At 38.4% G+C, this 25,415-nt stretch overlaps 1 protein-coding gene across 4 annotated transcripts in view; it reads right to left on the bottom strand.

The window, feature by feature from the left end:
- The window catches only part of CEP85L (centrosomal protein 85L), a 136,220-nt gene that overhangs the window by 76,367 nt on the left and 34,438 nt on the right, over positions 1 to 25,415 (bottom strand). For 3 of the 4 annotated variants that reach the window (XM_086876882.1, XM_086876883.1, XM_023924121.2), the window contains exon 2: positions 13,148 to 13,309. In XM_086876882.1, the coding sequence (XP_086733008.1) occupies positions 13,148 to 13,309 (162 nt within the window). Of the gene's footprint in view, positions 1 to 13,147; positions 13,310 to 14,757; positions 14,911 to 25,415 lie in introns of those variants that run through there. The other variant, XM_086876884.1, reaches the window with a different exon arrangement.

Consider the following 25,415-nt stretch of genomic DNA (forward strand, 5'->3'; position numbering starts at 1 on the left):
ACTGTTTTGACTCCAGCTTTTAACATTCTATTTTTCAGGCACACCAATGGAGCCATGGTACTAAGACTACCAGTAACAGAGAGTTGTTCCAATTCTAATGCAGAATTTACCTACAGCAGAAAACAAAGGAGAGGAATTCACAGTTCTGTGAATAAACAACTCTTCTTTAGGAACCCCAACCTTCACACTTAATTTTAGGTGGGTTTTTTTGAGGACAGTTGATAGTTTGAGCAAATGTGAATGTCACACAGGTGAAATTAGGAGTGTTAATTCTAAGGGTGTATTTAGAAACACATCTCAAACTCTTTGGAGGATTTCTGTTTGGTAAAATCAAGCCTCCACTCCAGAAGGGAACTATTACCTCCTTTTATGTCCACCAACAAAGCCATGAAGGATAATTGTAAAGGCTGGAGGAAAAAAAAACCCCAAACTTTATGCATGCATTATTTCTTAAGAGAGTGTTTTCACTGCAAGTGAAAACTATCTGTGTCTGTAACACAGATAGTTCTATAGTATTAAAATGAACCTGTATGTCCCATTTTTTTTCGAAATATCCTGAAAATTAAAGGTCATGTGTGCCCTTTGACAAGACCAGCTGAAAGATCTGATTTTAACTATAACAATGTTTAAATAAACTGATACTGAAACAGAGAGAAATGCATAACAACCAGTAGAATCTTTTACCACAGCTTTTCCTAATGAAGAGATTTAGCTTTGTAAATAATTTCTAAAATAATTTTTTTAAAAATTAACAGCAGTTTAGATCATCTCCATTCTTTCACTGGCAATCCATTTCTAAAGTTCTTTTTCCCCCCACTTCCTATGCCAAAAGAGTTTAGTACCCTCCCATTACAATGACTTAAGAAAATTTTATGATTAGTACACTAATTAAATGAAAGCAACAAAATCATAAATGCATGAAAATATAAGTAATTAATTATGAAAAATGCTTTAACAGAATGTTTTTTATCCTGAAAGACCAGAAGTTCCTTTGCCAAACTGTATATATGTCAGGCACCATTTGGTTCATTGAATCCTCCCTGAAATGAAACACACTCGCTACAAATTATATAAACAGTCCCAGATTAAAACACTTGATCTACTGTAGATAACAGAACTCTAACCCAACTACAACTTGCATGTTTGAAATTATTTCTGTAGAAATTTAAGATAAAACATGCTGAAGCATTCAAAAAAAAAAACAAGACACTACACACACAAAAAAATAAGTCCTTCCTTGGTGTAGTTTGGGATTTGACTGCCGTAATTCTAGAAATCAATCTGGCATCTCAATTCCCAACAGGAAGGTTTACCTAGCACCTGAATGGGATGCTGGTTCACTGCCAACACGTCTCCCTGAGTGCCCACGGAATCTCCAGCACTACTGAACACAGTCCATCATGCTTACACACAGCCTATCACATGACAAAAACTGCAGTTATTTTAAGTACTACAACCTGTATTGATATCCAGTTTCAGAATTTATTTAAACAAAAGAGTGGCACACTGTTTACAGACAACTAACAAGCTTGAACACGAACAATCTGAATTACATTTTCCTTCAAAGGGTTTAGTTATCGCCTCTTTGCTCCCCAGGAATACTGGAAGACAGTTTTCATGTCCTTTTTGTTTTCTGTGATTTGCACAATTAAAAGTACAGAGCAAGAGATGGGAGAGCAGAAAATGTTTCAATTGCTGCCTTTAATCATGGAAAGAATTTTGTGTTTACAAATTTATTTCCAGTTGTTGGCTCATACATTAGGATATTTATAGTACTTATCACTATGGCATCCAAGCACATTAGCAGAGCTCTGATCCCCACAAAGAAAACAAAACAAAACTGTTTCTTCTCTGCTCTCCAGCCCATTAAGAAACACCTCAGTTGAGCTATTATTAGCACAGCACATTCCAGAAATTAGAATTAGAACTCTTTTCAAAGGGTAGACTCAATTTCATATCTTATTTTTTGATCAGAACAAGCAGGGTCCAAAGTCTATCATAAAAGTTGGTGTGACAGACTTGAGACCTGATCTCTGGCTCTGAAATAAAGTCAGTTCCATAACCACTAGCTAAGAAAGTCTGAATTGCTACTTACAGAAGGCAGTTACATTTTTTAAAAAATTACAAATTAAATCTGTCTAATTATGTTAATAGCTGAAGTCATCTTCCACCCCAGAGAAATGCAAGACAGTAATTTTGCGCAGTGCGGTATCCACAGTGTTCTTCGGGTTTACCCAATGGCACCAGTAAATCGCTAACATAGCAAACTGTAATGGCATTCAGCCCACATCCTAGCTACCAGGATGAAATCTGAAACTCTGCAAAGGGTAGCATATTTAGAAGCTACACACAGATCTTCACATCCCTGCTCAAGTGGTGCAAGGTTATTGATGCACTTTAGCTGCAGAAGAGAGGTCAACACAAATGATTTTTCATAATCAAAATTACCGTGCTTGACCTTGTACAGAGTATTTTTATAACTGCACACTGCTTAATTTTTAAAAGGAAATTGGACTTCTTGGACATCTTGGGCTAACACTTAGAGGCAAACTAGACACGATTACAATATTGAAATAATGAAGCAGCAGAAATAACTGTATCAATAGTGATTATAAACATTGAATGCAAGAACAGCTTCTTAACAGAACCTCCAAATATCTTTATTTACCCTGTCTTTTCGTAATGCATTTTATTTTTAGATTTCAATTTATATCTTTAGTTATTACAGGCCAAAAACAATGATGTTGGAAAAACAGGCATGGTAACTCTTGTGTACATACATATAGATAGATATAAATATATATGCAAACAGAAACTCTTGTATAAAGCATACTAATAAATCTGTTTATATAAGCGTATGTAAGATAAAGTGATTTAACCAGCCTTACAAATCAGTAAGCTTCAGAACAAAACAAAACAAAACAAAACAAAAAAAAAGTCCACGCTTCTCCAAGTTTGGTATCAGACTTCTGAAACACATTACTCCACCAAACATACCCTGCTCCATCAAGTCCCACATTTACTTCTCAACAGCTGGAAGGAATAACACCCACCCATGTAAGCATCTGTCTAATTAATGTTCTTTAACTTTTACAGTAAATTAAGGGTATGCTACTCTTATGGGAGTAGTATTTCCATAACCACATAAATATGAACTTTTGGACGTAAGTCACATATTTTTTTAATTCTACTAGACTATGGTAGCTGCCAGAACTATCTAAAGTAAATACTCATATATTTATATAATATTACTCATAATATTCCCACCTACTTTTGAATTCCCATTTCATTCCAAGACTTCAGAAATATATAATTAAGAGATTTGAACTTTTCCACATCCCTCACCTCCTTTCAAAATAATCCATTACAATTTCCATTACAGATTAAATAAATGTTAATTTCCATTAAAAAATTAAATTCCGCTCATAGGTAAACACAAAATCTTCAATTTTTGTTATTCACTTATTCTGTCTACATACAGACCACACCTTTTTATCCCATAAGAGTTCAGTTACATCACGTATTGATGTGATTCCTAACATGCAGAAAAATAATGGAACTATTCCAGACCTCATTTCACAAAGAAACACAAGGAAAAAGATCAGCAGGAACAAGAGGAAGTAAGTACTACTGCACCAACTCATAAAGATATTCTAAAAGCTGTAATACTATCAGTATAAACCACAGACTGTTTTTTGGTTGTTGTTTTTTTTTTTTTGGGACTGACACTGGAAAAATAGAGAAGCAACAAACTGAAGTAGTTGTATATGTCAAACTAACCCATATGGGCCTCCTGTACTTAAGTCCTCTGTCACAGTCTCCTCAGTGTCAACTAGTGAGTTAATCTAAATACCTGATCAAGGTGAAAAAGATTTCCTGAACTTGGAAAGTGTATCTACCCTGTGGGCTGCTTTAAGTCAGATTTGTTTTGCCCTCTTCTTCCTAAACTCCACTGTGAGAGAGGAGGTGGGGCAGCAATGAGACCTGAATAGGAATACCAAACTGGGGGACACCATATGAATTGAGGAAAGAGAAAATGACCCAAGATCCCCTTCAGACACGTCCCAGGGAGAGCACGCTTCCAGTTTTACAGAAGCCACAAACCACTTCATTCAGAACCTTTCAAAAGCTGTATTAGACAACAGATACCCAAGCAACCACCACAAAAAAATTGTGCTGTTTTCACAGAATCAGAGAAAGTCTTGGGCTGAAAGGGCCTCCAAGATAACCTTGTTCCAACCTCTCTGAAGTGTGTTTTCTTCACATGGGTTTTTTCTTTTGTCATGAGCATTTTTTCTCCTAGTCTAAATAGGGCATAATAGTAAAAAACAAAAATTCTGCACATCTTACTTAAATTCTCATTAGTCTCTAAAATTTTTTCAACTAGACTTCTTTTTTTGACAAAGATTTCTCTAATACATGAGGAGAGCCACAACCCCATTACAGATGCCCTAGTGAATCCAATTCCCTTTCTATGCACTCTGAACACATTTTTAGTTCAATTTTATAGCTGAGCTAATTAGAATTAAAACCTTTCCATCACTCTCAACAGCAAAGTCTGGCTTCATGCAGATGGCTGATGCAATGAGCAAGAAAGAAGTACTTTTAACCATACCACATCTCTAAAGAAAAGCTTACTGCAGAAACACCTCTCACCCAGTTAAGAAGTATCTGCTTTAGAATTTTTCCATATGACTGAACAATAAACTATAATCCTGTCCCAAATCTCTAGGTACTCCTATAGAATAAAACTTACAAACAGGAAAACTGAAAACCTCCTGTCTCTTCATAGAATAAATGCCGTTGTTTAAATCAGCTAAAAAAGACAGTTCTATTTTTGAAAATACAAAATTTTTTTGGCGTTTGACAGAGACAAAATAATCCCTGATGGAAAAGGATGTGCCACTAAGAGTTTATGATAGTTATACAACTTAAGAAAAACACACATAATACAGTCTTCTGATTCACCAACATCAATACTAAAATTATCTTGTAGCTTAAGAAAGCAGCCCAAACACAGGGACACAGTCAATGCAAGATGTATCAAAAATATATACATATATTTAAATCCTGGTTTATAGCTCTTACACTTGCTGAAAACAACACGAGAGATAATACAAACTGGTACACAGGTTTGGCCAGAAAAAAAAAAAAGAAACAATAACAACCTATTCTCACACATCCCCCCAGCACTTCTACAATTCAATAGCATAAAAATATCCAGCACTAATTCTTTCTCAAGGAGGTTAAAATCCTTATTAATTTTGCATTAAAAATATCTGAGCTAAACTATTTTCTTGCTATTTTCACATGAGGCAGGCAGTGGCATTTAAATTATCAATCACCAATTGAGTTGCAAAGAGCCAAACAACAACCAGGTAGAATTTGACACTGGCATTCAGGACCAGGTGTGTCATTTATTTAAGAGATGACTGCCATGTCACACCTATATTATTATCTGGCAAGAGGAAACCAGGCTTTTTTTCCATTTCCATCCCTTTTTCAGGGTCATACTATGAAAGGCAGTATGTTCTCAAAATGGGAATGCCACTTCTTCTGGGACACTAAGCTCATGGGAAAAAAAAACCAAAACAGGACCCTCTGCAATCCATTCCCTTTGTTGGCAATATCCTTACAAACTTTCTATTCAATGCCATAAGAGTTTAAAATAAATTCCAGTCATATTGAGGAAGAAGGCATAAATTGTAATGTAAGAACAGTTAACAAGGAGGGAGATGCTAATTTATGTTTATGTCATTCATAAATGTAACTAATTCCTTCCATACATATTTCATTGTTACCACTTTTTCTATTACAAGGATTAAGCACTGGGAAGAATAGCAGCACAGAGAACAGGGAACAGAAGAGGGTGCAATTCCTGAACATCACAGAAATTCCGAAACTAACCAAGAAGAAATTAACATAAAATTAGAAAAGTCACTCCAGTGTGTTTTCCAGTTTTTCTTGCTATTACAAAGACCTTCGAAAAAGCTGCAAAGAGGACTGGTGTCACGGACATTTTCTGCATTAAAGGTAATAGAACACCACCTTTTTTCCTGACAATCATCGTTCTGCTTTTAAAGATAGACTTAATTTTATTCCTACATAGACACCTGAGTTGCCCTCTGTTGCTTTTCTGATTTTGCTACTTAACAGACATTTTATAAACAAAATACCCATACTCAGAAAATACTGGTTAGATGTACACAACCAACACTTCCTACTTGTGATGCCTCAGAAGTGCTTTTCTGCAGACAGAGCTTGAGAATTCACTACAAAGCTATTTGTTGCATAAGTTGCATTTACTTATATAAGCTGAATAAAGCATAACCTTTTTAACCTATTGTACAGGACAACTATACTAGAACATGCTCCAGGGGCAAAGAAGACCTCTGTGTAGCTGACAACTCTTCTACAGTGCTCACTTTCCTGACTGCTGCTGACACAAACACAGCCATTGTCATAACAAAATCTTATGTCAGCCCTCTAAGAGGAAGAAAAAAACCCCAAGAGATTTCTTTCACCATATTTTGCACTGGGAAAAACCCACAGCAGTTTTGTTTCTAAATTTGATGGGGTAAGAAGCACTTAAGACAGTAAAAAAGGAAAAAAAAAGAAAATGCACTGTTAGAATAATAATAATGATAATAATATTTAAAACAAACCAATCACAGTTCTCCAAGGAATTTAACATATCAAAAGCAACAAATTCTGCCTGAAAAAAACAGGGCAGCTGTTAACACAACTACCACTCAAGTGAGGTTACTGCAAACAAATGCCCCAGGAGCAGACAGGCAAGCATTCTTGCGGCTTTACACCCTGCCCCCTCCATTACCAGTCCCCACTATTCAAACTGTTTCATTCTACCCCAAACCTGGGCTAACTGATCAGACTTGTCATTTGCTGCATACTTCTCACTTCCTCTTACAGCCCCCAAATTCCCCTGACTGAAGAAAGTCAGAGATGGAGGAAGTGAGATGGAGTAACCATGCTTCATGCACAAGTGGTCTCTGCACACTGTTCTTCCTCACTGCTGCTTTTATACTGCCAAAACTGATGTAAAAACTCCATCTGACTTACCACAGAAACACAAGCAAGGCCCTGAAAAAGGTTTTCTGTAACAGCGAGCTTTCATGTTCTACTTCAAAGGGACCTTTTACAGAAATTACTTATTACCAGTACACTGAAAAAATGGCTAAAATAAAGGATGACAAACACATTAACTGGACTTTAAGAAAAAAAAGTTTAATCTGTGCATACATTATAGTAGAAACAGGTTTGCTGAATAAAAACTTAGAACAAAATATAAGCGTTTCAGAAATGGGTAGTCTTATAGAACTGTTAAAAAACAGATTTACAAGCTTTTCTATGAGGGATAAAAACAGTCTGCTCTGTCAACCCCAGGCTAGAACTCCAGGCAGTGGCAACGGGTTTTTTCTGGCAACAAGGAACTTGTGGCCTATACCCCAAATGCCTACAGTGTGCCACTAAGTGCACTATTCTGTCTATAGTGGAAAGGATTAAAAATTAGTCTTGTGATTTCTTCAGATAAGGCTGCAAAAGCCACCTGAATATGTACATTAAATATTGACTAGCTACAGAATGTTGCCAGTGTTCACAGCAAAATAGTCTAAGGCTACAACTGCTCCTCTCTGCAGCTTTTCTGAAACTGATCTCACTCCTGCTCCTCTCCATGAGATCCAGAGCTACAGAGCTGCTGAACCCAGGCCAGAGCCTTCTTCGACATTATAGTAGCGAGGAAAAGTGAAAGTCCTCCCTGAAATCCCTCAGCAAAGATGCATAATGATTGGCATGCCTAGGTCTCATGATACTAACCTAAGTACAGATGAGGTAATTGCAAGACGCACGTCGTTTTTCTCATCAGATTGCCAGATATCCACCACACTCCAAAAATATAGCTTAGAGGACATTAAAAACATCTACGTGATATTTCACCTTAGCATGACGTAAATGACATGGAATAAGAGGCAGACATTGTACAGAGTTTGGCTGAGAGAGAGGTAATTTCCCTCCACAGCAGCCCCTGTGGTGCTTGTCTTGGTAACATAGCATTGTCTCTGCTGTTGCTGAGAAGCACTTGCACAGCACCACAGCCTCTGCCACCCCAGCGAGGGGTCCACAAGAGGTTGGGAGAGGACACAGCTGGGACAGCTGACCTGAAATACCAAAGAGATTCCATACTATATAATGTCATGCTATTCTGCACTACACATGCTCAGCAATGAAACTGAGGGGCAGGTTTTTTCCAAAGTATTTGTTACTCAGAGACTGGCTAGGCATCAGTCTCCTGATGCTGCTTTTACATCACAATGTGCACGTTTTTCTTTCATTATTAAACTGTCTTTATGTCAACCCTGAAGTCTGATAGTTTTTTCCTTGGTTTTTTTTCCCTTCTGATCCTCTTCCGCATCGCACCATTTAAACATTCTGGTACAAGTCAGTGACATAGCTCCAAAATATATCATATGACAGAAATAACTTTTTGTGCAGTAACCAAGAAAATGCCACCAAATTCTAAGTAAGCAGAATTTATTTTCATGGAGTTATTTCCAACTAGAATAACAGAATTTTTCTGAAAAACGACTACTGATGTTAGCTGAAGGCAAAACGCACCAAGTTCACTGCACAGAACACTCCCAACTAGCCAGAGAAAAATCCTGCTGGTATTTTTTATGTGAGGAAAACTGAGTATAAAGTTTTAAACTCTATACTTTTAAAGAGTTTAAAAACTCTTTAAAAGAGTTTTAAAGAGAGAGAGAGCTTGTTCCTATAGAGAAACTATTACAAAAGAAGGCAAAGTATGAAGTGAAAGCAGCAGCTATTTCTCTCTGCAGAACATTAATGTATGAAACTAATAAGTGTCTTTAGTTTAGTTCAAGCCAGTTTCAAATTCAGAATACACAAGTTCACATGGAGTATGTCACTGTTACTTGAAGCAATTTATCCTATTTTAGTGGGAAATTATTATTGTAATTTTTTCCTATTTGTTAAATCCTGGGAATAGGCTACTAGAATCTGAAATAACCCTTAGTTTTTTGGGGGTTTTTTTATCCTAAAGCCCCCCAAAAATAGACAGCCAAACTCCAAGTATTAACCTCTATATTCTCGTCAGCTACACAGACACTTCATTCTAGCAAGCCATGGCAGTACCACTTATAAGGACTAGAGATTAATATAAACTTAAGTGCAGTGCACATTTCTGATGGTCAGGGTAGATAATATCCAAGTAACACAATAACTCTGACTCACAGAGGGCTGGACATCACTTCATAACGTGAGACTTGGCAAGCAGGGAGGAAGGAAACAAGGAAAAATGCCGCAAACACGATTGTTTTCTACCCTCTAAATAATCAAGCTACTTCACCAAATGTATGCCAATACTTGCCAGCATCTGAGGGTACAGAAATTAACTTCAACTCTGTTAAAATCAAACTTCTCCTGAAAATCCATCATCTTCCAAAATCACAGAACACAGAAGATGGTGAGCACTGCCACCTTCTTCTTCTCCTTGGGCTATTGCACTTTTGTGATACCCAAACTGATAGCACAATCTACATGTTTGACCTATGCTTTGTCAATCCTATTGTCTTTAGAAGCAGCAGAAAACCTCTGCTCAAGATACCTCATAATTAAATTCTGCCTCCTCAAATTCAGTTCTGCTTTTCACTATATTGAATAGCTATATTTACTAATTTTTCTTTTTCTCCTTAATGAAAAAAACAAAAACATTAGAATACCAGGCTTGGGACCTGCTGGAATAAAGCGCTTGAAAGAGCAAAACCAAGTAACTTTGATTCTGGCTTCTCCATGCTCCTTGGCATGTAAATAAATTCAACTGAAGTAATTCAGTTTTTTTAATTCCTTAAAAAGATAATATATTCCCTTAAAAATGATAGACAAACTCCTCTGGCTCTCATAACATTAAAACAATTCCTATTCTGTCAGCTAAGCATTCCAGAGAAGTTGTTGAAGGGTTGTTAGAAAAGGGGGTTTATTAAACTGGCAGAACATCAACTCCTAATAATGTAGTAACTGATTCTCTGCATCCAATCTCTCTCTTCCAGGAAAGCAACATTCTATGAATTTTCACACTACTAGTTTGCAACCAGAAATGTTAAATCATGAATTGCATGTAACTATAAGGGAGAAAGATCTGGGGACTTTCCGCTGCACAAGCTTATCTGATGAAGGAAAATGTTTTGGTCTGAAAGAATCACGGGCCCTGTATCTGATCACTTCAATATCTAGTTCTTATCCCTCCCGTCCAAAAGGCAAAATTCAGAATGTGCATAAGGGAAAGAGCTCTGCTGGAGTTTAGAGACCACTTAATTTCTGCCAAATCCCTGATTCTCTAATTAGGTAACCCAAATAAAAACAGTCTCAAAAACACTTAAAATACACACTTCATATTTCTTCTCTAAGTGCTACTGAAAGAATGGTTATACACAGGTATCACAACGGTTGTTAAAATGAAGTGCAAAAGCTCATGTGAAGCCTAGAACAGGAAACAAACTAACAGGAAACAAATAAAACCCCCAAATACATTAACTGTAGTTTAAACAGATATAAAATGCCTTTTAATCTTTAAATTAAGAGCACTCTGAATTAAGTGTCAGATCTACCCAAACTAACATCCCCACATTTAAGGTTTATAAATTTCTGTCCTCAGTTCCCACAGTGCACATCAACATCATGCAATTTCAACAATGAAACTCCACTGTCTATCTCATTTCCTAATTTTCCTACCTTTGCACAACAATATACAATCAACTGAATACATTTTAACATTTTCTTTCTCCTGTCCTTGTCAAAACCCAAATTTTTCCCTCCAAATCACACAGATTTGAGCCAAACACAAGAGATACTTGTCTCTTTTTTTTTAAAACGCTACATTTTTCTAAGAGAATGAATGCTCCTGAAATTAGTATGAGTAAGAAAATAAATTTGAAAGAACATTAAAGATGTTATAAAATAATCCTAGTAAAAATTTATTTTAAATATACCTGAGGTCCATTCCCTGCATGAGCATATTTATTAGCAACTATATATCTGTACCATCAAACTCAGGTGCAACCTTCAGAATTAAAGGAGATGTTAATGCCAATTCTCCAATTATTTTTTTTATTTTTAGTGGGCATAATAGAAAGGAAATAGCATGTCCACAATTCATTATCCTAGCATTGTTAAAAACTGTAATAATCTCCCAATTTGCAAAAAAAAAAAAAAAAAATCCGCTCTGAAAAATCCCCAGGAGCTTCTTCCCAAGCATCACATTGATAGCAGATGGTCAGCATCAAGTCTGCAATTACCAGTCTGGCCTGACAGTTCCACAGATGACAGTGATACTCTTTCCTTTTTGTGGATGTGTGCAGGGGGCAGCTTGAGAGATGCAGACAGCTAGGTATCATAGGCAACAGCCCCTTCCACTAAAAACATACATATACTATCAATTTCCAGGCCTGTCACATGATTCCTCCTTTAATCTTCATTTCACCATCAGGTTTCCCTCCTTTTTTCTTTAATGCTGTCTTTTCTGCTACTTGAAAGCTTTTCAAACAAGGCAGTGGGAAATGCATAACATTAAGGATGCAGTAGAACTGACCATTGTCAAGCACTGCCGAAGACAAACCTCATGAACTATCTGTTGCTGCAACCTTTCCCCTCTCTGTTTTACTCTCCTCCTCCAGCACAGTCTCTCCCCACCCAGCCCTGAACAGATTATTCTCTTGCCTACAAAGGAGAACAGAACATCTGATGAGGAGCCGTTGTTTCATTTCCTCTCCTTCATCCAACCCCTCAAATGGGGAAGCCCTCAAAGCGGGGAGGGAAGGGCATGGTTTTAATTCAAATGCTGTGTCTTAAAATACTATTGTGTAGCATTTGGCTGGGAGTGATTAAATCTATATATAAATACACAACATCAGAGTGCTTTATCCCCCCTATATCTCTTGAAAAAAAAAAACCCAACAAAAAAACAACCTGCTGCATTAATAGCCATTTACTATTTCAGTTTTGCACTCAAGAATTTGAATACCTGAGCAAAACCTTTATTTTGCCAAAGCAAACAACTGTTTACAAATGAAAGGAAACAGAAAGCAAGTTATGAGCTGACAGATGCAACAGAAAGAGGGTGGAAGGGATTTTCTCATGTACAAAAGAAGTCTGACAGACTTAACTGAGGTATTTGGACATCTCCTCAGGAATGCTCAGCCCTCCACAGAGACTTCTGTCTTACACCGATTCAGCATTCCTTACTTCATTTCTACTAATTCTTCCTGTTCTTCCTCATTCCAGCTATACCTTTTGCAAAATTTATCAGGCATAGAAAGATGCTGGAGTAAAGTATATCACAGTCCTGCTGTCATTCGTTATCTGTCTCAAAAATCTTACTGGGAAATAAGTCAATGCAAGAAGGAAGCCTCAAGTCTTACTACAGCCTAGTTCTCCCTCATTCCAGCTTAATTCCAGCGACAGGCTGCATAAGGAGGGTGATAATGTTATGGAAACACTGCCACTGTAGAGGCTGTACCCCTCCCTGATAAAATCACCTTTGACTAATCATGATTTAATCCAAACTAAGTTCTGACAATCTTTAGATAATGTTGATTTTTCTTAAAGATTGTTGACTGTGTCAGATGCCATGCAATAAAATGCAAATTCCTTCCCACCAGAAGTGGAGATGAGAAGAGACAGTATGTTTTCCTCACAGCACGATGAGCAAACTTTCTTTGCTGACACACACTATGTGACACACACAATGAATACCAGAAAGCACTGTCCTTTTATCAGCTCCCTCAAAAGTTTCTGCTTTTTCCCACTTGTTTATCAAGTGCTGTAGTACAGAACATTACTCCTCTGTATAAACCTGGCACTTCTTGCAACTGCAATTATCAAAACATGTAACACAAGCACCCCTTTTGTGGCATAGATGCAAGTTAATGCAAACAACTCATGTAGAACTAAATTAATCAACCCTTACCAAAACAATTACTTGGCTCCAGCAAGGAAAAAACCACATGCGCTCAACAGCTTTGCAGATGTATGGCTAGCTTGTGAAAAAGATCTTTAAAACATTTTGGATCATTTCTCTCTCAGAAACACACAAAACTTACAAGTGTCAACTCACCTTCCACACTGTCAGAACAGGAGGTACCAATCCCAGTGTCCCCACTGTCAGAAGCAATGCTGTGTCTTCTCACAGGATTGTTTTGACTGCTTGATGAAATTGTTGAGGACTGCCACAGGGATTCAGTACCAGGTAACCATCCCACTGATGAATAATCTGAGCCTATAAAAAAGAAAGCCAGAAGTCTGTCATTAGAGATACAGTACAGAAGTCAGCAACAAAATACCTGTCAAGATGAAAACTGAATCCTATGTCTCATACATAAAACTTGAGTCAGGCTGTGTATGTGTCTTGGAGAGGTTTTTTTTTGTTAATTAAAATCCTTCTGCTAGACGAAAGCTTTCCCAAAACTCCAACACATGTATTTTTACTATTTAGAAACATGATGCTTAAACTTTTCTTGAACTCTTTAACACTTACCATACAATTCCTATCCTAAAACTGATTCTCAATTCACAGCAGAATCTTGCATTGCAAGCCTTCAAATAGAAAGCAATGAATTAATTTTGGGACAGAAACCAGTTGAAGATTTGGCCACTGAGATACAGTCCTCTTCTACCGTGCATAAAAACTACATTATCTAGCTGATACAGCCAGCAATGAAATCATCAACAGCGGTACTCAAAGTAATTCCTTATGTAGCTGCATACAAACTGCCTCTGTGAGACATATCCATTTAGTGGTTTGTTTCATTTTGGTTAATTTTTAATCTAAATAATAGTTAAAATATTACAATTTAAAACACCATTCAGAGCAGCAATTAGTTCCTCTGTTCAAGGAGTTTTTAAAGTAGGCCACATATTCTCACAGTCAACCTCAAGGGAAAATTTATCACTGTACAACCCCAGAAAACCATTACAATTTCCAATAGCCAGTATCTAAATATGACCATTGTTTAAAGGCAGAATATTGGTCACCACACTCATACTCTGAACCAGCACAGGCACATAAAGAACCGTGGAAAAAAGCACGGCTGCTCTTCATTTATATATAATCACATACATACACCCCCTCTAGCACTTAGCTTTGTATAGCACTTTCAGCAGGAAATGACTCATGAACAAGTATCAGCTCACATATAATGTCTCTTATGCTACATGACATTATTTTTAGATCATCTAAACACTTTCAGCAGTGTCCATCTGAAGTCATAACAGCAACTAGCCTCTGCAATGACATCTGCCATTTCCAGTAAATTAAATAGTTCAGAAAATGAGGCAAAAATTAAGTATTTGGGTACATATATAACCCCACCCCCAAAAACATAAATACACACATGATCCCCATATAGCAGCCAAATCACTAGACCTAGTAGCCAGAGTGGTAACAGCTTGCCAAGCCACTTGAAAATTGAGGAACACAGTAAATACTTACACAGTAAATTCCTTATGGCATGCACAATTTAATTGTAACATGACATCTAAAACAGTATTTTTTGTAGGTAGATTCTTGAAGGCCTTAAATATGCCTGTCCATCACATTAGCTTCAACTTCATTCTCCATTGAGATGGAGAATTAATGCTTCTTCTTCCCTTTAGCTCATTTGCCTACCTTTTCTCCCCGTAATTCAAAATCACCCTTTCTTCCCCTTCATTCTACTTCAGCCATACCTTGTGCAATGCATTTCCTCTCTTCTTAGTTTTTCCTCTCCAGAAGTCTCTTTAACTATTCCAGTGAGTATCTTTCAAATCCAAGGGTGAGAGGGAAGACCAGAGAAGCCAGACATGAACACATGTGCCCATGGCTCACCAGCCACACCCTGTAAAGGGGTCCCAGCCAAGATTCCAAAGGAATACCACTCCAGGTGTCACCCCTCATAACACCCTCTCTGTGTCATCATCTAATGTGCTCAATGTGACTGTTTTGCATACAGCTAGTGGGAAACTGGGACATTTCTTCCCCTCCTACCACCCAGCACGTTTTTCACTAACACTCAGGCTGCTTTGGGAACAGTAATTTTACCACCCCTCCCTCTGAACAGGGCTACTTTCCACAAGAATTACAATTCATCCCTCTCAAGCTGCATCTAGATATTCCAGCAAGAATAAAACTGACTTATGGAAGGCCAAGCTAATTAAATCAGAGACAGTTCTGGTTTAGGAGACATTTAAAATACATTTATAGAAGAGAAATTTAGATTGATTCAGGCTTTATTATGCCGTTCTCCACCATACAACTCTTTGGTGACATTTCAGCTTTTAAGTGTTACACGTGTTAAAAGAAATGCAGCATATTATTTAATATGGAGTAGTGATAGCATTAACACAGCATTAAGTGTCAAAATTTTAGATCTCTTGGTTAAACAAACGCTCAGCATGTGAGCCTACAACCATCCATATACAAAACCCCAAAAGGGAGAGCTACTTTTTGCTCAGGTGGAACTTTGAGGAATAAAAACTAAAAATAGCACAGAATGAGAGTAACTTAAGAAAGGACTTTCAGAAGTCACCTACTCTTAGCTTCAACTGAAAGCAAGATAATTAGATCAGACTACTTGGGGCCCCATCCAGCTGAGTCTTGAACACCTCTAAGGACACAGATTCCACAACCTCTCTGGTTCTTCCAGCATTTTACCATCTTCCATTCCAAGAAAATTTTCCAAAAATCTCAAGAGTCTCTCACGTTCCAAACATATTGTTGCAATATACTCTAAAAGATGCAACAACCCAGTGCAACTAGATTCGGTGAACAAACAGGGGTAACTAGAGGGGGCAGACAGTCATTCCCACTGGGGTTTCTGCAGGTACTGTAAGAAGAGAAAACAGGCACCACAAAACACCCTGCAATAATCTAGTCTCAGTTTTACATCTACACACAGACAGCCTGGGACACACCAAGCCCCAGGTGGCATGCTGAAGCACAGGTCCAGGAGGACATGCTGGCACATCACAGAATTAAAGCTTTCTGGAGCACTTTTGCACCCAAGGACAGTTCAGCATCACAGAGTTAACTCATGAAGCCTGATCCTTGAGCTGGTAGGCCTGAAGAAGTTAAGTGCTGGTACACATCCATAGCTACACACAGCATGCCAGAATGAGGCCAGCAAGAGTTTCTAAGCTCTGACTCAACACAGGCCAGCCAGATCCCATCTAGCTTTCCAGGGAAATACACAAGTCTACCTGCACAGTGCCCTGGGCCCCAGAAGGGTCTCTTCAGTCAGGCACTCCCCTCTCATCCCATGGGATGCACAGCTGGCTGTGCACAGCAGCCTGAGTGCACCCACAGCGCTGTCACCAGGATCATGCCTTTTCTTACAGCCAACCTGTACACAGAGGTGTGGACATGGGCTGGGGTAGAACAGACAGTTTTTTCACTGGATTTCTACTGTTGAGGAAAAGCCTCTACATTTAAAAAGGGCATGTCCCAAGAAAGACACTTGGTTTAATTTTCAGTAGGTAAATAGTATGTGTGTTTTAACCCATTTCAGGTATGTCAACAGAACATGATTGCTTATGATCATTTCAATAAATGCTTTCTCTTTGCTCCCCTGACATTAAACATATCCTTTCTTTTTCTGAAAAGGATAGCTAATGATGTAATCCAGGAGTCTACAGTTTTTAATGTTTCATGGCACATCCACACAATTGTGTAACCTTGCAGACCTAGTGGAGATTCTATTTCATAGGCCATTACAAATATACAAGTGTCTGCATGAGAAAGTGAGTTCAATCAGCTTTGAAAAGCTGTAACATAAACAGCCAAATACAAGTACCAAGATAGTAGAAACAAACCCAAATATTAAGCCTGAACAGTAAGTAACCCATAAAACAGGACCTTATAGACCTCATTAGTCCAAGACATTATTTAAAAATTAATGTATTACTTACTTTATTTGAAACTCACATTCTGAGCCAAGTCCTGAGGAATCCCTGACTGCTATGCACCCCATTCTATACTCCCCATCTCCTTTTTGAACAGCTCTCTGCAAATGCGTGATCTTTCATACAGCAAACAGCCTGCAGTAAAATAACCAAGTGTAAAAGGGGAAGATACACAGGAGTCCCTACACTGCTTAGCCAGCACACCTGCCTCACCCTGCTGCTCTGATCTCAAACCTGCCAATCAACAGCCAGTGTCCATCTGCCCAAAATACAGAGTGGGGTAAGAAAAGCAAGCAAAAAATTCTAATCAACGTTTGTGCTGCTGAATTGTACATTAGTATCCATGTACGACCGTTCTTTACTGGGCCAGAAAAATTTACCTTTCATAGGATTCAGTAGAAGAGAAAAAAGTAGTGTCATCCTACCAGGCTACAACTTCCACCAACAAACATGGCAAAGTACATGTAAGATCATAAAAAAATCTCAAAAGCCTTGTTTATACAGACAGTTGATGCCTCCACAAATTTGATCAGTTAAATATACCAACATAGTCCTCTGTTTCCAGTCTAGGCATTTAAACCAGATCCTTTTACAACTAAGTATATAAAGGGCAGGAAGTAGATTATTAAAAGGGAACAGTTGTTGAAATTTCACTCCACAAAAACATGTATCTTTTTCTGTGTGTTACAGTGCTGTCATCTACTGCTGTCAGTAATACTCACAGTTAATTCTGGATAATTACCACACCTAATTTCATGCACAGATCCCCTATGATGTACATACACAAAATAATAACATTACCATCTTTATATTTGGTTCCTAAAATACCTCTAATATGCTTGAATGTAAAGATTATTATTTTAAGTGACAGCTATGATACTGTTAGTTTACCTAGACATTGAATGGAAAGCAACAGCGTAAGACTTAACTGGGTTTCACAGCAGATATATCCTGAACTAAAAATACTGATTTTTTTTTTCTATTCCACACTGTGACTGACATGGATTGTGACCAGAAATGAATCACCCATGACAGTCAGTGCAAATTTATAGTCAAAGGATTCTGAAGAAGATCTCTCTACAGTACTATCAAAACTAACTATGCAAAGCTCATTCTAGTCGTCATGGATGTGACCAGGCTGTACAGTCGTATTTCACGCCAGGGTGGCACTGAAGTCTGCCTGAAGCCCTTTCAAGGAAAGAGAGTCAACATTCAGCCCAAAGACACTGCCACAACTAATTACTTTACCCTCGCCATCTGTACCTTTACCCAAAACACTGCTAACTATGCACAAAGATCATATAACAGTATTTTGAAAGAAGTCAACTCACCTTCAACCCAGTTCCACTCATATAATCCCCTGACACTGCTGAACTTATTCCCATTGCATCTTCTGCACACACCTACTTTCTCAAATTCTCTAAGGTGTCACAGCCCCTCTTTTGCTCTCTCTCCTGTTCCATAGGGCTGCATAGCCACACATCTTTTCAAAAGGAAAAGTCTACGAACAAACCCACAAGTGGTCTCTCAATGATACAGTTGCTGTATTGTAGGAAAAAACTCACTTTGGCTGGAAAATGCTTGTTTACTCATCATACTTGCAAGATCATTACTGCCACAAGATTAAAGAAAATTTCACTCTGGCATGTGTTTCATGCACAATAAGCCTTCACATAATATTCTATTTTTTTTTAACTACTGAAAAGATAACATGATGAAAAAAGGCAATGGAGGCAGGAGAACCCAAATGCTAAAAAGCCTTTCCAAAAGTAGACACAAGAGCAGATGTCATACTTTAACACATTTATATAGGGATTTAAAAAAAAGCTAAGAGTTAGCAATAGAATGGTGCAACAGCAATCTCCTTCAGTCTAAGGTGGATGATAAGGTGCAGTCATTCAATCCGATTTCCTGACACAATAAAAAGATCCTGGCATGGCAGTGTTCCTTCCAGACAGAGGCAAACAAACCAAAACAAAACAAACCTTACTTTGATAAATAACTACTTCATAAATTCTTTTGAAAATAATGTTTAAAAAACAGCATCCCAGCTCTAACCTCCTAGACACATACTTCCTTGGTGCACTTCATCTCCATGGTCCTTCTGCAAAACAAATTGCAACTTCTATTAATATAAAAGTCCCAAATAAGTTCCATGTCTACTATGCAGGCTTTTCTCTTTCAGGATGAGCAAAACATTGGAAAGAGAGGTTTCTGATGCTTTCAGGGAAGGTGCCCAGACGACAGTTTCGGGATCCTTTTTTTACAAATGCTCTGGAAGTGGTGGAAACTCACAGCTCTACCAGCTGGCCGTGAACTAAGATACCAGAAGGTCCCTAGTCCCTCCTCTCACATGAATGCAGCTGAGAGTAGGTGGATGATACAGTTTAATCAAAGTGCAGTAAGAAGCAGGGTAAAGTGGGATGAAATGACAGCCTGAACTATTAAATTTTTACATTTCAGTTTCTCAAAAGTACATTACAGTATCAGATAGCTCAAGTATGATTCATTCTAAGGACTCATATCCTTTATTAGTGTGCTTTCTTGACAGAGCCTACAAGCTATGTAACTAAGTTCTCATAGTTTTCCAGTTACATACGGATTAGAACAAATCTAAGCATGAAGAAAGATAAAAATGAACAGATATAGAAGGAAGCGGGGAAAGAAAAATAGGAATGTGAGAGTTTAAACAGAAGACTATTGAGAGAGACCTTTTTACCAACATTTTTACTTGTAGAGGCTGATAACACTGCCTCCTCTGTATTACTAATGTGCAAAAGAATTAACCTAGTAGAGAGAAAAACATAAAATAGGAGAGGAAAAAAATTAAAGTAGAAGAAAGAAACCTTAAGAAGAAAATATTCAAAATACAATCCATAAAGTACACACACACCTGACTGGCAGTATCAAAACTGCCTTTACAAAAAAAAACAAAGAGGCTATGGTCATATTTTAAGGAACATAAACTTCTGCTTCAGTTTCCTGAGAGATAAATTTTAAGTGGATTGTGTCACCAAACCTCCAGTTTCTTTTGCCTCTCAAATTTCTTATAAAGGTTAAATAGTTTGGGTTATTTTCCCCCTCAGAAGTGGCTAAATGTACAATCTCTCATCATAGATAATTACAAGTATAAACCATTTTTTTTCTATACAAAACAGTATTTCAAAGTGAACCTTTACAAGGTCTGATTTTTATGACTTAACAAATGTGCACAGGACTGTAAAATAACAAGCTACAAAGTATCTCATGTGCAGGAAAGTATGCAATTTAAAGGAACAATGGCAACTAAAAATCTTAAGTAAGTCAAGTGGATGGATGAGCTTCTGAGAATCTTGCCATGGCAGATAAAGACACAATCAGGTAGCTCGCTCTCTATAAACCCCACCAGAGCCTATAGAAAGTAAGAAGTGAACATCCCTGTCTTTCCATCAGAGTCCAGCTGGCCAGCTTATGCCACTGGCTAAAATGAGTCTGAGCTGGGAACACTGTTTGACATCAGAGCTAATTGGATCTACTGGTCTGCGCAAAGGCTGCTCAGCCTGCCCAGACACACACCCGTCCTGCTTCCCCAGCGTAAGTGCTGCCACTCCAGAGCCTACAGAAGGTGGCTCAGGAACAAACTGTCCTTGCTGATGGAAAAGGTGATCTGCTAATTTGACTTTCTAAGCTTTTTCAGCAAGGGGTACAACAAGAAGCAGTACAAAGGAGGGAGTGGGAACGTACAGGTCTGATGCCCAGCAGCAACCAGGCTTATCCTACTGCCAAACTGCACATTGAGGCAGATTCTAAACTGGAGCAAGATAGGCAAAAATCTCTGGCTGAGGAGGAAAAATCTGTTCATCTAGCAGAGAGCTGTGTTCAACTGTTAACTAAAAAGGTGGCAAAATCCTTAAACTGACACAAGTATGTAATACTGGGCTTTGCCTTCCCTGACTTCTACTCTAGAAAGTATGTAAACCAAACACCAATTCATAACACACTTTATAATTCATACATAGCATTTATACATAGCTATTTATCATCAAACCAATGATTAAATTCCAACCTTGACAGGAAAGAAGGAGGTTTGCTTTCAGTTCATTACTGACAGGAGGAAGACCAAAAATTCAGTCCAATTGTTGATGGCACTCCTGTGAGTTTTCTGCTTCCAGATAGCACATTTGCATAAAACAGAACTGCAAAATACAAACTGCAGATGTTTCTTATTTCATGTTTGGCACACACACTACAACTATTACCTCATGCCTGCTATGCTGGCTTGCCTCTTTGTTTTTGGACTCAATGCACTATTCACCCCATGGAAGCACAAAATGATATTCCTAGTTTCCATTCACCTCCGTATACCAACTACAGAGGAGAAGGCTACCTTTTGAACTTGGAAAGTTTATCAACAGCAGTACGAAGAGGAGAATACCAAGGAAAATAAACACATTAAGTTATGCTTAAAGTTCATATAAACTTTGAATGGCAAGCCCTCAGGACATGCAGTCAGTTCTTAGGGTCTGTTAAAAAAGCTGTGCACTTGCAGTTGATCAGCTGAATCCTTCTATCAAAAAAAAAAAATGTAATGATCACAGGTTATAACATTTAACCCCTTCTTACAGCTTAGCTTTATTGGTATTCAAAACCAGGTAACTTTTCTCCAAGCTGTTTGTCATGGTAACGTTTTTCTTACAGAATTACCTTTGTCCTCTCTCTCTCTGTTTAAAGGCTTAATTCAGTCTCCTCTGTGCATGAGGAAAAGTGAAGTAATCCTAACTGCTAAAATGAGTCAAAAAATACTAAATGGTTTTAAGTAGCTCCCACGCTTTGCAAAATGGAACAAATAAGAGTCTAACAGTCTTACTTTACGAAAGAAAAGTGCATCATTTGTCTTCTCTTTGTAGTCATATATCAGTTCTAAAAATATCCTTGACACCAAAATAAATGGAGAAAACAGAGACTCCCCCAAAATAAAATTTCGCTGAAATATTTTGCTCAAGCATGAAAAATGAAGGAAAAAATCTTAGCACTGTTAAAGAGGACTAATGTGCATTATTAACACAACAGGACTTAGTTTAATGTGCAAGTATCACAAAACTGAGCCTTCAGGCTATAGGTTTAGTGCATGCTAATAGAAGTATGCAGGGAGTAACAGAACTATGCAAGGGAGTTCCCACATTGTTACATATCAGTAGAAAGGCTGAAATTCTGTCTTCATATAAGACATAAGGAGATTTTCCTTACAAACTTTCAGTTTCCAGCCCATGTCACAGAGCACAATTTTTCCCCACACTTAGCTTTAGAGCCTCCTCTCACACCTGTTCAATATAAGGAAGGACAATACCCTGGAAATTGAGAAGTAGTAGTTAAAAAAAAAAAACATTCACACAATACACCATCAAGTCTATTTAGGATACCTTCAGTCAAAACCAGCACTTTCTGTGTTTCTGTCTTCACAACTACAATCACTTTAGATGTAAAGCTTTACATTACAATAATTCTACCAACCACACAAAAGCCTTTGTTCAATCAGTTTGGTAATTTCAGATGTTGAGAACAGAAAGGATTTCAGACTGCAACTGTTAGCTTTGGTTTTGCTAAGTAGCAAAAATGATGAAGTTTTGAGCAATGGTATTTCCAATGTTTTTTTGTGCTTTTAGTTAGGTTGCTACACTTTGTACTTTGTTTTCTTATTACCTGCAGAACCACCAGGTCTTTGATCAGTGTTAGCCACTGAACTTTTAAACAAAGCACTAATTCTCAACTATATGAATGCCCCTAGAGGCACTGAGAATTGCCAAAAGGCATAAATGTTGAACATTTAGGCATTCAGGCAAGAAGATACCATCTTATAAGAAAGACAGGCTTGAAAAAAAAAAAAGTTAATTTGTTTTGAAACATTAAAAAAGTTGCAGCTTTCCACACCATCTGGAAACTATGCTATGAAAGAAGTAAAACAAACATTAAAAATATAAGGATACCTTATAAGGAATCTCAGATCTGACTCCAGGATCATTCAGGAATGTTTCTCATCTGAATACCACACCACTGGCCTCTAACATATCAGAAAGCTGAACACATCTTTCTCTTTTTTAATTGCATTTGCTAAGTCTACTTCAGGTATTTTAAGAAACAAAGAAGCAGTTAATACCTTTACTTGACACTACTTGCACTGGCCCTCCTCAGCAAAACCGAGAGAGTCTGCTACCACCTCTTCAGTCATTATCCATTATTCTGGACTTGCTTAAACCTTTGAGTCCACTAATTGGAGGAAGTTACACTGTCCAATGAAATTAATGTCACTTTTTCCTGATCTTCACTTAACCTTCCTTAACCTTCCTGGTAAGTCTGGGGATTAACTATGTATTTCCTGATGTCATCTGCAGCAGCAAACCAAGACTGTGCTGGGAGATTTTTCCACTGTCCACCAGCTGATTGAAAAGCTAGCCTATTTAACTCTACATGTCCCACACCTGCCAGACATCAGGATAGATACTTTCTGCAGTGAAACCCACAGATTCCTGTCAGATGCATGACACCAGGGCCAGACAATTGTAATTCCCTCATTCATCAGGGAAAATCAGTATTTTCCTGGTCCAGCTTCCCCAATTAGTTTGCTGTAAGGCTGAGCAAGTGTTAGAGTGGGTACATGGGAAGCATATAATTGGAGGTACACAGAAAAGTGGGAGCAACTACCCACTAGATTATTTTAGCTGCAAAATGAAATCATGCCCTGCAATCCACCTACACACACCCCTTCAGGCAAAAAGAGGAGTTTACCTGCCATATTTTCACACATTTCAGAGACTATCACACCTTTAAAGAAAAAGAATAAAAAATTCTCAAAAGGAAAAAAAAATTCTCTCTTTTCTTTCTGTTACAGATGGGCCTTTCAAATCTCAAAAAACAGCAGAGATCCCTGGGGAATGAGGAACAGAAAGATGCAGTGTCATTTACGGTACGGCTGGCTGCAGAGAAATAGGTCACTTGAGCGTGGCTGGGCAATCAATAGGATGTTCGCACTCAGGCAACCGAGCCAGATGCCGTGGAGCACAGTGCCCAGGGAAAGCTAGCATCCTCAGGGGCAATTCCACAGGGGTCAGCAGTTTCTGGGAATATGAGACATCCTGACACATCATCAGGACTAACACACTTGGGAGCATATTTGAGTTATATTATAGCAATATGAGTTATTCTCTGCTGCAAGTTCTTCTCCAGCCATCCACTTCTAGGCCTCTGCAGCTGATCTGCAGTGTCCCACTGGCCACATTCGGTGCCTCCTCAACTTGCCCAAGACAGCAAGAAACTGCATGTAGGAGCCTAGGGCAAGAGCTAGAACTTATTATACTTCAGTACACCTTCTCTCAGTGTTGGCAGGAATAAACTTCAGGACACTACATTTAGTATTATTCCAGAAAAGAAATATCAAAATATAATGGCTTTCTCCTGAAGAAGTTTTATGGAGTGCAGCTGCCCAGAGCTGGGGGGGCTGCAGGGGGGCCTGCATGAGGAGTGTCTGGGGCTGCCAGGCAATGGACACAGCCGGTCCCAGACGGCTCCAGGCAGCCACAGCAGGGTTCAGCTGAGCCCCCACTGCCATGACAGCAGTGCCTCAGGGAAAGCATTTGTTCAGAAAGAGCAATGAGTCAGGGAGAACAAGAGTGTGAGGAGCAGTCCTGAGAAAGCAGAGGCAAGAGCAGGAGCAGAGGAGGAGGAGCAGGAGCTCCGAGCAGAGGTACCCTGTAAGGGCCTAGAAGGACCAGGCTGGAGCAGGGCAACAGCACGAGGACGGAGAAAAGAAGTGAAAAGGAGTCGACATGGACTGACACCACGGCCAAATCTGTTCTGCCTGTGACAGCAGCTGGCAAGCAATCTCTGTCTTCATCTCAACATGAGCTTTTCCATCCTATTTTCTCTCCTGTCTCACTGAGGATTGAGAACAGCAAGCAGTAGTGAGTAGTGAGCCAAGGCTAACCCGTGGCAAAAGCCAGTAAGAAAGCCACTTTTTGAATCACAGTGAATACGCCTGAGTGTGTTTTAAAGCTAATCACAACCACAATGAGACCGTTTCATTGTCAGTGTACAATTCTAAGACATACTTGGCCACCCAAGAGATTGCTGAAAACTACAACCAAGTCAGCACTTTTTCAGCCAAAGAACCACCAGCACAGGAAATGACAATTAGTTTAACTCTCTAAGTATTAAAACACAGGCAAGTTGTATGTTAAAGACAAGCATCCAAAGAGTACAGAAGACAAAGCAGTTGATACTGAACAAGAATCTTATTATCTCTCTTCTCCTTGTCTACAACAAACAGGCTTTGTTTTCAACAATGGTAGATGATCACCTCTCGCTACAACCTGAAGTCATGCAATTTAGGAGCCTTTCAGCTATTCCTACCACCATGCACCATATTTTGAAACACATGGCCTCTTTAACAGGTATTAAGTGCCTGGTTAAAATCT

Source organism: Cyanistes caeruleus, chromosome 2 (genome assembly GCF_971803275.1).
Source record: "Cyanistes caeruleus chromosome 2, bCyaCae1.hap1.1, whole genome shotgun sequence".
Taxonomy (NCBI): domain Eukaryota; kingdom Metazoa; phylum Chordata; class Aves; order Passeriformes; family Paridae; genus Cyanistes; species Cyanistes caeruleus.